This window comes from Eleginops maclovinus, chromosome 11 (assembly GCF_036324505.1).
Source record: "Eleginops maclovinus isolate JMC-PN-2008 ecotype Puerto Natales chromosome 11, JC_Emac_rtc_rv5, whole genome shotgun sequence".
Lineage (NCBI taxonomy): Eukaryota > Metazoa > Chordata > Actinopteri > Perciformes > Eleginopidae > Eleginops > Eleginops maclovinus.
In genome coordinates, this window is record NC_086359.1 from 19082595 (window position 1) to 19098871 (window position 16277).

A 16277-nucleotide genomic window follows, 5' to 3' on the forward strand; every position below is an offset into this window, starting at 1 on the left:
ACTGAGGAAACACCTGTAGGCAGGGACTTCTAGTGTCTCTGAGTGACCTTGTATGTTGGAGTGGAAATAAGAAATGGAGACATTTGAACCCAGTATAAAGGAAGGGCAACAATCTTTATCTAGAAAAACCCTTTTCTTTTATTGGTCAAAGACTGAAAATCTGAAAAAGGCCATATAATAATAAAATAATAAAAGGTTTTCGGAGAAAGAGGTTAAGTGTGAGACATTTCTTTCTTCGGAGGTATAAATGTAATGCCTCAATAACAAAAAAGTAGGTGAAGAATTAAACACAACTTAAAAGATAGATAGGCCCACTTTGCATCAATTTATTTAAAAAAAAAAGCAAATTATACATATGTTAATGAAGGCAAATTGACCACTCCATTGAGAGGAATCACACTGTTCAACAGCAGCCCAGTGTAGTTATCCACTAAATCAATATACTCACATCAGCTACAGTATGAAATACGAAATGTGTGGTCTAGCTGAAAATGTGGAAATATATTATAAAACACAATTATATATATTTTTTAAACCATAGCAATAATATCCATTCCTGGTTTGCAAGCACCAAAAACACTCATTCAGACGCCAAGTGAGTAGAAACAAAAAGGCACTTAATGCAAAGTGACTGCTTGAGAAGACAATGACCTAATTATTCGCTTCCTTCTTGTGTACGAACAGTGACAAGAATATGAAAATGAAAAACAAATATTTTCTTGGAAAAGCTCACAAACCATGGAAAAACAAGTTTATAAACAGTGTATTAGTATTAATAGTGCAGTATCAGGTGTGTGTTGTCTGATGTGGAATGCCTATTCTACAATGTGACATGCATAGTGTAAGTTAGCAACATTAAGTGGACTGCTGCAGGTAGGTTACACACATAGCTGACATAATGAGTAAAAGAAAAGTACAAATATTCATCAGTTTGCATGCTGTGGAAAAGTCAGGAAGAATACATAATGTGGAAGGTAGTATTTGAAATGGCCATAAGTGATTAGAGCTTGTTTGTTCAGTTCACGAAAGATAGACAACGGCCTATATTAGTATTAAGGTGAAGTTCAGAGGCAAACGGAGGACTCTGACATGTTGTGGAGACTGAGGTCTGTCTCTGGAGCATTAAGGTAGCATACTGTGTTGCAGCACGTTAGAAGGCTTGCTTTGGTGTATAGACTGAGATTTCAACAGCATAGTCAAAAGTTATTGGTCAGGTGGTCTTCCCCATACAGTAGCCCTGTACTTTCAAAATCTATCTTAGACACTTCTACTGCTCCTGAACACGGTTGGAAAAGTGTCCTATTTCTAAACAAAAACAAATTAAAATGCAAAAACAGGAGTCATAAACCCATGCTTGTGTTTGCAATGGAAACAAATATTTCCACAAGGAGGTCCAAAAGTAGTAGAGTGGTAACAGTAAGGTAGTTTTGCATCGGTTTTACCGTGATAATCATGTCTGAGCTGTGCATGGATGATGTATTACTTTGACCATCGAAAAGAGAGGTTAAATTGTACTTAGCTCTCTGTCATTCCAAAAAAAACCCCATAGAACGGCTTCAAGAGAATCAGAATGCCCCTTACATATGGGCTTAATGCCTTCACAAATAAACGTAACGTCTCAGAAGGGCATGAAGAAGACTTGAGTTGACTCTACTTTTTGGTCTCGTGATCCAAAGAGCCTGTTCTCCTTTTAAACATGCTTACCATTCAGTAGCATAACTATAGTGATTTCATTAATAATCACAAGACTTTTTATTACCTTTTTTAAATTTCATTTCACTAACTTACTGTATGTGTGGTCTTTGACTAACTTGTTATTGCTGCAAATAAACTTATGGCCCCAAAGAGGCCTTGAAACTGTGGATGTGTACATTTAGATACAACTGGATGCAGTTAAATGTCCGTTTTATCTAATTCCTTTTTACATTCACATCAGTATTATTTTATATTCATTATAACATCTTAAAACAATGTACTGACAAGATGCTTCCCCAGCACAGACAAAGTGCTCCCATACGGACTCAGTAACAGCAACCACTCTACGTTTCTCCCAGTACTTTTCTAGCACTCCACCCTTAGATGAGGACAAGGCACAGGCAATTTGAGAAAGCAGAATAGTGAGAGCAGGCCCCTATATTGTCCTCTCAAAGTGTTTGTCATGTTGTCTGAGTGTGTTAACTTTCACAAAAAAGGTTGCATTGTGATATCAATGTGTTATGTCAAAGTCCCCCAAAAGAGGGTAAGCAGTGGTTATACTCTAACGAGGTTTACATTTTTGAATAGCAGTAAACGCAGCTCCCAAGTGCTGCAGAAATGGCAAAACGGTCATGAGATATACAGTCATCAACTGAGTCATGCTGTAGTGCCTAACTTAGACTCATGAAGTCTGATCATCCTATGTTGCTCAGAGAATGCTTGATTACCTCCGCCAAGGATTTTTCGAGGATAAGTTTGTTTATCTGTCAGCAGGATTAAGGGAAAACTGCTGGCCACATTTTCAGGAAATGTAGTGGAAGGGCTGTATCATGTGCTAAAGAAAAACCCATTCCATCCAAATCACAGGGTGGAAACATTTGTGCTGCATTCATAAAGTGTTTGAAAACTGAAAAAAACTTGTTCCAAATTGGGAAAATTCATAGAGACAGCTTTCACCCTTAAACACTGCTAGCAATAAACTACAACGCATCGTTGCTAATAAACATACTGCAGCTTTCCCAACACTGGAAACAGGATACTTCAGGTAGCATGTGAATGCTCCATAGGCCTTGGTGGGGGTCTGCCCTTTTTGAGTGTCATTATAGTTTCTTTATGTAAGGCTACCTAATAGAATAGTCACTTCAGTTCAACCTCAGAAGCGTAGCGGTTATTAGACCCTTTTTGTTTTTCACATGTCTGTATTCTCTTAATATAAACACAACTTCAGAAGATAAACATTGTTACTCACACCTAGATCCCTCACTTGGTCCTTTGCATGTTCATATATTATCAGTTAAATGTCTCCGGCTTGAATCAAGTCTTCTCCTTAAGTGTCAGTGTAAAGTGTTCAGGTTTGGTCTTTGAGAGGCATGGGGGCCTCTCGCGAGTTTACCCCTGCTCCAGACTCTCCGTCACCTGCACAGCAGAGTACGTGGCTACAGACGTCTGACGGCTGAAGAAGGACGCGGCTCGTTTGGGTTTCAAGCGTTTGATTTCTTTTCCTGAAAGACAATGGAGAAAAATAAAAACTTCTAAAGGGAGACTTTCTTGGTAGAGAAGTAGCTTATTCCAGAAAGGTTACACTGCAAGAAGTATTTACTACTATAGTCAAGAATTAGACTGACCATTGTCCACGTAGCTGATGGTGTTCAGTGAATGGACCCGACTGCACACCACGCTGCTTTGCCTGCGCAGCATCCCGCGCCGTCCTCCACGTCCGTTCTTGTTGTTGCCGTCTTGCCCCCCAGGCTGCTGATGTGCACCCACCTCTCCATCCATTTCAGCTGCAGCTCCTCCCTCAGACGCAGACCTCAGCTCCACACAGAACTCGATGAAGCCGCTCATTAGCTCTGCCTGGTAGACAAAAGAAAGAAGATCTAATATTTAAAGAGGCCCTATTACATTTCTTTGTGGTGTTCCCTTTCCTGTAGCGTGTTATATATGTAGGTTTCTGTGCATGCAAATGGTCTGTAAAGGCTAAAATCCCTGTTCCCTCCAGCGGGAGTTTCTTTCTCACACATACTGACGGAAAAAGCTGTTTTCAGCCTCATAAGTGTGGAGTTTTCTTGCTTTTCTCTGCTTTATATCACATTAAAGTGAATATCTTATCTACTAAATAAACAGCAGATACAGAATCTCGATATTGAAGATAGTAGTGTTTTGCCGCCCTACCTAAACTTTACATAAACATCATTGCCAGCCTTGGATTAGGTGTGATTATTTATCCTGTCTCAACCATTATGTAACCTCTCTTCACCATCTGTCGTCTTTTCAACCCAACAATCGTCGAACACGGATGACACATAAGAGTACAACAAAACATTTGAACTCCATTAGGTTTTAACACTTACATCGAGTATTGGGTTAAGAAAATATATGCACAGCAGCTGCACCTGATACTACAGCTCTCAACAACACCAGGTGCTGTGCGCTGTGACACACATAAAAGGACTACATCTGTTACAGCAGCAATACGTTTCTGAATTAATGATCACAGGGAAAAAAAGAAGCTGAACAGTGGGGCGATGTCAGTACCCATGCTGGCTGGTGACACTGTGTGGGCAGGAGTTAAATATAGTCTTATCAGATGATTACTAAATTCAATCTTATTTCACAAATATCTTCTTTTCTATTTCACCTGTTTTGAATAGATCTTCAGCAACTTGTTTACAGGAGTGCCGTCTTCCTCTCCATCAAACTCCAGCCACAGGATGTGTGAGTCCCCCTGCTCCTCAGGGTAGCTGTGGTCCCAGGACAGCTCGTTGAAATGCAGACCCAGTAGCACATGCTGCAAAAACATGTGTTTAACAGGAGAAATCAGATTAGTTTTCATAAAGAGAAATGCTCTCAACGCTTAAGCATTTCATTCGGGTGACATTTTCATTTGAACAAATATAACATAACGGGAAAAGGGAGGTAAGCATTGATTATCAGGGACATTATATGGGACGACAAGTTGATAAATGTGTGCTCACCTTCTCTTTTACATCCATCACATAAACCCCCTCCAGGCAGATCCCAACGTTGACAGTTTTGCGTTTGGTCCTCTGGAGAATCCCTTGCACTGGTTTGTCGATCTCTCCGCAGAAGAAAGCGCACCTGTTAGTGTAGTGTGTGTTAATAAAACACCTAATAAATATGAAGTTAGAGATAAAACCTAACATTTGAGGAGAAATTCAGAGTATAACTTAGCATTAATGTTGCTAACAAAAACTATGACTTTCAGCAACAGACATCAACTTTTAAAAAGGTAAATGAAGAACTGAAATGTAGCTCTAAAAATTAACAGTGAGTCTTTCCTATCAGAAAGTGATATGTATATTATACAGGACTACTTATTTTTTAAAAAGAGGACAAAATAAAGAGAGTAAACCTTTCAACTTCATGTATAACACTATGAAGAATAAAAATGACACTTTTGATACATTTTTCCTTTAACATTCTATGTTTTTATACATATTTTATTGTCTATTTTATTTTATCTCATCTTTTATTGGACATTTTACGTACACTTTTTAATGGCCCATGCTACTTATGTTTATATCATTTTTTATTATTTTATTCCCTTCTAAAATTGAGGAACTGTTATGAAACCTGGCTTCGATAAAATATTCAGATTCTTATTGATATAAAGACTAAAAAGACTAAATTTAAACTAGCTGCCAAAACTAACACTGGTGTAAATGGCTCATCACACAACTTCTTACCCATAGTAAGGGAGATTGTGACATGTGTTGAGGTACTGGTGTAGGAGCTGTGTGGGCTCTGGAGAGGTTCCAGCAGGTGTGCTGATCTTTCTGTACTCATCCAACAGGTTCTGCTCCAGCCCTGTCTGACGGCTCGACTTCCCTCTCAGAGTGGAGAGCAACCCCCCACTGCCCATGGCAACATGTACGGGCAGGAAAGAAGACAGCTTCTTCCCTCTGTGGAAAGCACAGGAGAAAAGGTTGTAGGTGCATCTGAGGAATTGTGGGGTTAAGATTACATTCAATTCACAAATGATTTATCAAAAAGTACGGTTTAATCTCGTGTTTTACAATGCTTTGGTTGCTCTGTATGTAGGATTTACAGGATGCAAGATGGAAACCATTAATTGCATCAATGCAATCCTTTCATGTGCAATTATGAATAGATTGATCAATTTCTCCTTAAATAATCTGTTCTGTTCAAGTCTGCAAGGCGTTGTAAAACTCAATATACAGGTTGTTGTCTCTCCTAAATCCCTCAATTGACTGTTTTTCATTCAAACTTATTACATTTATTTGTGTTTTTTTTGTTTCTATCATGACCCTGAAGAAATTAAAAGGTGCTGGTTTCACAATAACTTTCTTTCTTCTCAGCTTTGTTTTTTCAGGGACATAAAAAACAAATCCACTGATCATTGCCAAGAGTTCTTCTTAAAATGACCTCTTGGTCTTAAGTAGTATCTGCAACCAGTACTTAAAATACAAAGCATGTCTTCATCAGTAGACAATGATTATCATGTTGTTTTTCTCTTTTCCACAATAGTCCAATAGCATCGTCATTTGAGGATTTTATTTGAATGAATAATCAAAGATGTGTAGAAGATAAACAAAGGGCCCTTTCTTAATTCCTCTGCCGTTGGGAAAGCTTGGAACATTATGCTCAGTTTCATGGTCAGAGAAGAAAGACTAAACAGTGACAAACCACACAAAGGCGAATACACTGATACCCTGAGCAGAGCGATGAGACATTATCATAAATATCTAATCTCACATTTTTATTACCGTGTGCATATCCCACTTCAATCAAAAATGTCCTGTGCATTCTCTATAAATCATGAAGTAACACTGCCGTAGCACATTATCATCAACCTTTTTAGAAAAAACAACACCCCCTCAAACCTTTTCTTCAGTATTCCGGTTGATTTTCTTTGAATTTCAACATGTAGTCAGTGATTGTAATTTTACTTTAACTGTTTGTTAAAAGGACAAGATTTTTGCCACTTGTCCTTTTTCAGTGTCCATTTTTATTCTGGTACTTTAAGATGAATCGAGGCGACCTTTCACCATTTGACAAAATGGCAGATGGGGCCAGTACTTACTATTTCCTTAAATGTCAGATGTCAACTTTAAAAAAATGTCAATCTAAGCAAGTTCTGGTCTCACACAGAAAGAAGTCTGGGTGTGTTGATTATCCTAGTAGAAATTAGCATTTATACTCTTAAATGAAATTGTTTTTCTAAAAATCTTTTTTTTTTCTCGATATGTTTCAATGCCAACTAATTTAAATTGGCTTATTGGCATATTTGGAAATACCATACGAAGATATGACAGTTAGGCCTGTGAGATCAATATGAATCTATAACCAGGAGATCAGTCTAGCTTAGCATATACACTGGAAGCAAGGGGAAGCAGCTAGACTAGGTCTGAACAAAGGCTCAAGACATTTTATTTTTAGTAATATGCATCTTCTCATCTAGGAAAATGAGTGTAATTCCAAAAAGATCAAACTGTTGCTTTAAGAAACCAAGGGTTCAACTATGTACTTACCTGTACAATTCAAAAGCATTAGCAAACCCAAATCAAGACTTTGGTCAAACATTTGTAATCATCTTTTCCAGCTTACCTTATAGTAGTAGTGATTTGTTGCGCTTCAAGACCAGTTCCCTCATCGATAGCGAGAGATAAGGCTCCAAGTGTCGTCCAGTGCTCGGGGTCGCACGGGTATCGACCCATGAGGATGTTGCCCCTGGCCTCCTCATACAGGAGCCTGAGCACTCCCTCATCCTCTATCTGCTCAGTAGTGGGACAAAGACAACATTTATCCTTCAATTATCAGGAAAATAGGACTCTTAAGCAACCCTGTGTTGAATGACACGCGTTTAACAATTAGCTTACATCAAAGATTACTGAACGTGTTTGATAATAATACCTGAAGCTCTTTAGATTTAGGATAAAACACGTTCCGCCGGTACTGAAGACATGGTTCATCTGAAGGAGAAGCACAGGACCATGATTTATTAGGGTGGAGGCACCTTGTGTATTATAAGTTAGTACGATCGTCACTGTGGGAGAATTAGCCCAGCCTCCCGGAGTGGAGGAGTGATGGTATTAAGACAAATACTGTGGTAGACGCAGGAGTATCTAGCATCAGTCAAGCACTCTTAAAAAAACCCTCTTCTCTGACTCATAATCCTGCACTCCACAAAGATGCATAACAGCATTTAATTGATTAGGTAATATATTTGTGATTCTATTTTCGTTTTGTTCGTGTTAAGCTATCACTGTTGTGTTTTGTGACATTTGCAATGCCACATGGACAGCTTTGTATGCTAGGCTAGAACTTTATTTTAAAACATACACTGTATCCTTGGTAGACAGGATTTGCCAACATAATGTAGATACCACTTAACTGTTCAGTGTCGCTGAACATCCATAATCCCAACAACGTAAGCTGACATTGCTGCAGTTATATAAACACAGCATTAAATTGACCGAAAGCTCACCTTGTGAAATGTCTTCCTCTGAGGCTTCAGTAAAGCGATACAGCAAGTCCTGCCACTGACGGCACAGCTTGTATGGTTGATGCCTAGCCTTTAACTGTAATTCTGCGGATGAAAATGTAACAAAGTGAGATGTCTGTGTTTTCCTGCTGTAAATATTGTGTTGTTTGCAGTGGTGATACTTGAGCTGCTTACGTCAAAGTAAAGTTATCTTATTTTAAGAGTAAAGTTCAATTGTAATGGCAAAACCACAATCAATAGTTTGCTGTGACTGACTTGAGTTGTAAACCTTATTCTTCATGCCTTGAACATTAATTAAACATAGTGTATTGAACCTGCTTGTAGCATTGTATTGGTAATCCAAGCAGTATTGTATTGTGTAATGGATTTTTTTATTTCTGCTTGTTCAGGCACCAGATTTTACACAGAACATCCCCCACACAACATCCTACCAAAAATAACCTATACTCAGTAATATATTGTAGCCAGAATGTGATGTTTTGTTCAAGAAAGTAGGATTAGTATACACTAGGACTGTCAGTCCATTAAAATATTTAATTGCGAATTAATCAAACATTATTTATCTGTTCTAAATATCTTAAAAAGGATATTTTTCAAGTTTTTGTAGGTGGATAAATATGATTGCTTTATCGTAAATTATGTTTGTAATAAATAAACAATGTTTATTTATTATAAGTTATAATGTTATAATTATTATGAATTATAAATAATGTAATTATATTTATTCAAGACAGTAAACATCATTGTTATTGCAACTAAGTTAGGAATCTTTGTTACAGTGGCGGCTCTCCAAGGCTCCTAAGAAGGTCGTTTTGATTCCAGCAGAGCCTCATCCTCCACAGTGTTTACAGACCTACAGTCTGTAGCCACCATTTAGCTATTATGTTGTCCTCTGTGGGGTCTCTGAATCAGCGCTATACTTGGTCAGTGAGTGATATTTTAAACTCGGCGTACTCCGGAGGAAACTTAATTCATTTTGCAGCACGTACATATTACCTCGGTCTTTTCGAGGAAACCACCCGGCAGGGCTTTATAGCTCAACTTTCCATTCAAAAGTGACTTTTCTTTCTCCATTTGTGGTGTGTTTCTTCTGTGATCCACAACGTTACCATGGTTTGCTGATATTTTCTTAAACTATGGAGCGGGCCGAGGGTCACAGAACGCACACACGTTGAAAAAAATAGTTCTGTTAAACGGAAGGTGCGTTAACGCCGTAAATAACGCATTTAACTGACAGCCCTAGTATACACACATTGCCAGATGAAGAGTCACAGCCTTAAATTAGTGTAGAAGGTGTGGGGAAAAAAAGTCCTTACCGAGCAGGGGAGAAGACAACCAGAGAGCAAAAGCATCCTGTGCAGTCTCAGGAATATGGAGAGCCTCACGAACACTGCGGCCCAACTCCTGCACAGAGACACTGCCAAGCCCTTCTACTGTTAGGTGCACAGCGCTGTCACCACAGAGGTAAATAAGCACATCTTGAGCTGTGTGAACAAACACAAATAAACAAATATAAAGACACAATAAGCAAGAGAGAAAAAAACAACATAATGAAATTATGCATATTAGTTATCACTGAGGAGTGATTTTACCCTCCATGAGTTACATTATTAATATATAAGCTGCTGCCTACCACGTGAGAGAGTTGCAGAGGAAGCAACACTTCCTCTTTGCGAGTGACCATCCGCTGAATCAGGAGGAAAACTGCAGTCCTCCATCTTTACTCTGCAACACAATGGCCAATTCAAAAGTGATCACTATATATACACAGCAGTATTGCATGTACAATACAACACATTGTATTAAGGTCTTCAAAAAGTGTGAAAACATGAACTGGAAAAGTAGTCTATAGAAATGTGGGAGATGGGAGGAGGGAAAAAACCCTTAGTTAGTAGTTAGTTAGTATTTTTGTATTCACATGAACACTCTGCATATGTGGTAGTTTTCAGGTTTACACTTGTTATCTAAATGCATTAATGCAACAATCTTTAGCTCACTTCTACTTAGCCATGCATAATGCATTACCCACGCATGCTCCTAAGCTGCCTGATGTGGGACATTAGATCCGGAGGGACTACTTTTATGTACATGGGTGATGGGATTGAACGACAAAAGTGTGGCAATTCTCAGTAACTTTATAATGTTCAACAATCACAACAATTATCCATGTACAGTAAATAGGTGTTTGAGGTACTCATATCAACATTAGTCTCATATACCATAAAATAAGTGGCTAGTAACTTTTCTAGAGATTACAGATATCAGGAATATTTCTGGTGGGGTCTTCCACACGGACAAATGTAACATCATCCATGACCTCCACTCATATCTGAATAAACAAGTAATAAAGCAAATTTAGTTTCACTATGCACCAGCCCCCCCATGTGGCAGTAGCCTAAAAAAACAAAGACCCTGTGTACAATCACAACACCCGAGTCGACTACTGTTGACCTCACCCTGAGAAACCAAACGTGTAGTGTCCCCGACAAGTCAATGTTATTCAGAAGCATTTATATGGTACGTGAATGGGCTATAACTTGATTTATGATAGCCTAAATACAGAAGAGGTATATATAAAGAGACATATCACCAAAACGATAGCCCGTGGTACAAGGGCTAGCTAGCTAACTTCGTCCTATAGCTAGCTTTACATGCCCGAACCTTCTCAAACAATGTTTAAAATACCTACCCAACTAAATTCACGAAATATGCCTTGGCTTTAAGGCGAGTCAAGCGACCGTGCTAGCTAAAGGCGTATTAAGACACATAAAACATTATAGTGACACTAAGATAAAACAAAACGGTTCAGTCATCACTCCATGACGAGTTTGTTACTTTAATGGGTAGTTAGCTCCCTAATGGTGTTTTCCCCAACAGTCTGACATTATGTTATTAACAAGTAAAGGAACAAAATGTCTCTGCTTTCAACCTACCTGCCAGTTTAAGTAGATTCCCCTCCACTTGCTGCTTATGCGGATGGGAAGGCTAATTGTGTAAATACTGCAGCTATACACATCAGCTAATCAACGGTTAGATGAAACTCTCCCACTCACCGCTAGCCAGTTGTCTACAACTAGCTTTCCGGGCAACCGCAACAGTTAGAAATTGTGTGACTGAAGAATGATTCGCTCACTCTGAACGGCTCTTTACTGGGTGTGACAGTAACTCTCAAAGTCTTGAAACACCCATTTTAAAGAGGTATGCATACACGTAATAGACAATAAAACAGCTAAGAGAAAATATGTTCAAAGTGTGAGTCGGGGGATGATTTCAAATGATATGATTTCCAGACGGTGTACATTTTGAACGCTTTTACAAGGAACCGGTTCAAAAAGGAAGGATCTCAAAAATGTCTCCCTTCGTCATCAAAACGTCATTACGTCTGTATACGTGCGCACCGAGACAGATTCAAGTAATTTATTACCAGCCTAAGCTGCAGCCTTACTGTTAAATAGCACAGAACCTTTATAACATTAATACTTGTCTTTAATATACCTCAGTCCATAAGTCATGCATACCTTTCATTATAATGCTAGTAACCAGGGGGTTTTGTGTCGTTGTAGCCTCCCATAGGTGGACAGAAACATATAATACATGGGAGGTCTTACGAATGTTATGGTGATATTACACTTAAATATGATTTACTACCTACTTTGAGTAGAAGACTAAGAGGTATGCATGGCTCCAGAAAATCATTCAAGACCTGGTCATGTTTTTAAATTAATCTTTATTTAAGCTATTTACATGGGTTAATATTACAAATAGATTCCAGCGATCAACCAATAGTTTTGATTCTGGTAATAAAGAAAGTGTAGTATATTTATCTTTTAAATGAAATGACCTGCCCAGGGACATGGGTGTGGAACACAGACTTCTCGTCCAAATTTGAAAAGTCAGATCTCAAAATTATAATTTTTCCTGTTCTCAAATTTTCATAAGCAAACAAAGCAGTGGCACAGTTAACTGTCCATACATTCACCTGACGAAGGAGTCCAACTGCAAGGGCAGCACGTTGAGTATTAACAAATGGGATCAAAGGCTTTAGCAAGGTTTCCTAACAGGGGACACACTTAATGGCTTTAAATGCATTACTGACAATGATTATGTCAATCCTCATAATCCTATTGCTTTCACTAACAGGGAGAAGAAAGGCAGGTAGAGATATGCAACTTGAAAAAAAGTTTTTAGGGTGGGTATCTTTTCTGATGTTACACAGTATGTTGTTATAAAGAATGTATAGTAAATATGTATTTTACCATTTGATGGCTACAAAAACAATTGTTTTCTCTTTATATGTTCAATTCATATGAATGTTAAATAAGTATTGTCTTTATATTGAAGTCATACATTATCATTCATTGGTTGCGCTCTCGGTGTATAAAATATTCACATGTGTGTTTTCTGTGTGGTTTAGGGGGCAGCTGGGGCTTCAGAAGAGTCCTCATCCACCTGGTTCTTAAAAAGGAAGAACTTCATCACAGGATCGACAAATTCCATCACAGTGTCTTTCACTGATTTCTCCAGCAAGTACCCTTCTGTCTCAATCTCTGTGTTTTCATTCCCTTCCACTGCCTCCATGGCAGTCTGCAGGAATCGCAAGCTCATCAGCACAGAGCCCTGGGAGAGAGGAAGGTGAAGAAATGGGGGGAGAGGGTTGTAAAGGAGATTCCATTGGTGAGCATCATCAAGGACCCAAATTGCAGTGGCAATTGATAAATATACATAGATGTACACATCAGACCCAAATAATTGTGTGAGCAATGAATTGAGGTTCACTATCAAACAAGATTCTCATTAAAAACATTAAACAATGTTCAATACTGGTTTTAAAACAACTTGGTTGCGTACCAATGGATAGGACTTGGTATTATTCCTCCACCACCACCAACTTTGCTGAAATCCCTGTGAACATCACTTTAATTCTTGTATCGTATACCTGTAAGAGGAAGACTGACAGTACTCCAGCCCCAATGGTGTTCATCAAGCCCATGAAGTAGCTGGCCAGGGCCTCTCTGCAGCCTCGGAGGTACAGGTTGAGTTCCTCCGTTTGGTATTCATAGTTATAGTGAGCTGAGTTGTTTGTGAGCTGATATTGGATGCATGGCCTCGGAGAGCTGGGGTTACAGCAACTGAATGGGACTCCATCCACCAAATAACGACCATCGACGTTGCTCTTGATGCGACTAAGGGAAAAAAAGTTGTTTTTCAGCGTACATATGTTTTTTTTTTATATATATGCGTCCTCAGATGGGAGACCCATTAAATTGAACTCTATATAGTTCTGAACAGCATTGCATTGCACATTTTTTGCATTTCTGGTTCCTTTGTCTAGAAGAAATTGGGTTTTTTTCATAGCTTGTGTTTTTTTTCTTGGTTGGATGCCTGACATAATGTCTGTGCTCAACACAAGTTTAAGTGACTTTCACATTTAATTTGGACACACAGGGACCCTCATCTACTAAGGGGTATTGATGTTGAATTCATGCAATTGTGTTGTATGTTTATACGCTAACACTTGTTTCTTTTGACATGTACACAATGAAAGACATTTCATTTGAGAAGATTATCTTGCAGAACAAAATGTTCCAATCTCATAAACATGTGTCTGCCTCATAGCTTATTTTCTTCAATAATTCAAAATCCCAAAGAAAAAAGTGTAATGCTAACTTCGGGTTGGCCTACAAAGTCAAAGACAACTGTGCAGCACTCTATAATATTGTGCTAAACTTACTCTTTTACTTCCTTGCAGCTGAAATCAAGGTAGCGGTTGCTGATCCACTGGACCTCAAACCAGTCCCTGAAGTCATTGTTTCCACAACACTGGAATTCCATCTGCAGGCGATCGATGTTCTGTTTCTGGAAGCAGCGGCCCGGGGTGTCTGTGTCCTTGTAGAAGCGGATGCCGTTCCTCAGGCCGATCTTCAGAGATGACTCCAGACTGCCCTTCATTGCAAAGCTCATGATGACAGCCAGCAGCATGAGGACAGTGAAGAAGCAAGAGATGGCAAAATACGGCTTTAGCATGTTCTTCCAGCGAGAAAATCTCCCGGCGTCCAGAACATCCTGACAGATCTTTGAAGCAAAGAAGTTGATACCCAAAGAGGCCAGGCCAACAATCATGAGAGTGTTGGGCACAACATGTACGTTTGAGTTATCCATAACCTGTAAATAAGTCAGACAATAAATACATAAAAAAATTGCATTTGTTTGCTGAAAGGAAAAAAACATCAGCCTTATTAAAATGAAACACAATCTTTAAACAGACCTTTAGAAACACGCTGTTACTTTAAACTATAGAACCTGACAGAAATAAAGGGTGCTATTTGCCTTAAATTCCCCAAATTTCACCTAAAATACATACATTTTCAACCAACTACAAAACAATAAGATTCTACCAGACTTTAGACAGCTTTGTCTTTACAACTAAAGCTATATGTTACAGGTAACGTATAACATTTTCAGACTTTTCTTATCCTCATTCTTACTAAATATGCTAACTTCAGTGCAGATGATAAGATACAATTAAGTGTAAACTACAATGCAATATACATTTTGATATGAGAATGATTATATAAGCTTCATGGATTCTTTCATTTACATTTACATTCATTACATCAATCAAAGAAGATAACATATTGTTTTTCTTGTCGCAAAATCCTTACAATTTGAAATAATTATTTTGGGACAATATCTAAAAAAAATGCAAATAACGTAGTGAACGTTGTGAATGCATAGTTGTGCAAAGATTATGTTTTTGAGGGTGCAGATAATTAATAGTAGCAATAAGCAAAACAAAACTATGTAGGTTTAATACATATTATGTGATGACAGCATTCAGGAGAAGGGATTAGGGTGACTGAGAGTGACAAAGCCTGGTTTATTAAATTATGAGTCAGAATCCAAAGTAGGTCACAGGTGTTTTATCACTTGTTAGTCTCCATCAAGGACATTTCTTTGACAGTATGTTATATTTAATTTATCTGTTTAAGACATTCATTTCAAAATATCATGTTTTTAAATTGTCACAGTTTTAAGGGACGGCAGGCACACAGGGTATCTTGAGGTTATTCATGAAAATCTGCAAATTACAGTGTAATCACAAATCTCCTTTTCCTCAATATGTACTGAATAACTTAGAGGTTAGCTAAATAAATTGTCAAGAAAGTAATCAGACAAAAAACAACTTGGGCGTTTCGATTTTCTCCAAAGAAAAAACACAGGCTGACTACTTGTGCTGAAACATCAACACGTCACTCACTTATTTAACCATAAGTCATTGCTCTACTGATTATTGTATTTGGTTGATAAGTCACTTGTTTAAAAAAAATCTACAAAAACTTTAGAATCATAGGCTTTAAAGTTAAATCTTGAATACCTCTTCCCTCCTGCGGAGCTCCGTCTTGAGGATGCAGCCCAGGCTGAAGGTGAAAGCCCCGGCCAGTGTGGCACACCAGGAGAGGAGCCACAGTCCCTGAGCTAGCTTCACCCTTTTCTGAAAGGTGAACTTCATCTTCATCACCACCATGGTTGCAGCTTGGGAATCCGGGTATTACCGGGGGAATAGGGGAAGGAGAAGGGACCAGGCAGCGAGTGCCGATGCTGCGTTGCTTTGTCTGCGAGGAAGAAGGAGAGGTCAGAGGCAGGACGCTGAGGCTGAAAAAGCGAAGTTCAACACTAAATGCACAAAATTAAACTCAATAAACACACAGCCACAGGAAAATTGTTTTCTGAGAGATTCCCCCCCCCCAAAAAAAATGATAAAACCTGGTAGAGTAAAGTTTTACAGCTACAGAAGTGGTGCATCTCCTAAACATATGTGAGAGCATGACAATTCACCTTTTTTGTGTGCCCAAAAATAGCTGAAAAAGTCCAGTTATCTCCACTGACTGCAGTGTACCATCCAGCATGCCACACAGTGGGTTTGGCACACTGGATTTGGCATACCTTGATGCAGGGAGCTTCTTACCACTAATACCTACCTATCCAATTAAACTGGTCTCTGAATCCAGGCCATTGTCTGCTCAGCATCCATCACTCACCAGAGGGACATGGGTGACAAAACAAATCCAACCAGACAGGAAGATGGATATTTATA

The 16277-nt window shown here is 38.7% G+C and overlaps 2 protein-coding genes across 2 annotated transcripts; both read right to left on the reverse strand.

Moving 5' to 3' along the window:
- Nucleotides 1-311: 311 nt before the first annotated feature.
- frmd8 (FERM domain containing 8) lies at nucleotides 312-11304 on the reverse strand. The gene is made up of 11 exons (XM_063895549.1): nucleotides 11116-11304; nucleotides 9816-9907; nucleotides 9499-9666; nucleotides 8165-8266; nucleotides 7591-7649; nucleotides 7285-7451; nucleotides 5403-5618; nucleotides 4671-4794; nucleotides 4334-4483; nucleotides 3321-3549; nucleotides 312-3197 (listed from the first exon to the last, which is right to left on the reverse strand). Exons 2-11 carry the CDS (start codon nucleotides 9898-9900, stop codon nucleotides 3085-3087), a joined length of 1413 nt encoding a protein of 470 aa, XP_063751619.1. The 5' UTR covers nucleotides 9901-9907; nucleotides 11116-11304; the 3' UTR covers nucleotides 312-3084.
- A 585-nt stretch (nucleotides 11305-11889) lies between these two features.
- On the reverse strand, nucleotides 11890-16109 carry rom1a (retinal outer segment membrane protein 1a). Its single transcript, XM_063895593.1, has 5 exons — nucleotides 16020-16109; nucleotides 15558-15797; nucleotides 13914-14344; nucleotides 13119-13365; nucleotides 11890-12799 (listed from the first exon to the last, which is right to left on the reverse strand). Exons 2-5 carry the CDS (start codon nucleotides 15705-15707, stop codon nucleotides 12593-12595), a joined length of 1035 nt encoding a protein of 344 aa, XP_063751663.1. The 5' UTR covers nucleotides 15708-15797; nucleotides 16020-16109; the 3' UTR covers nucleotides 11890-12592.
- Between the last annotated feature and the right edge of the window lie 168 nt (nucleotides 16110-16277).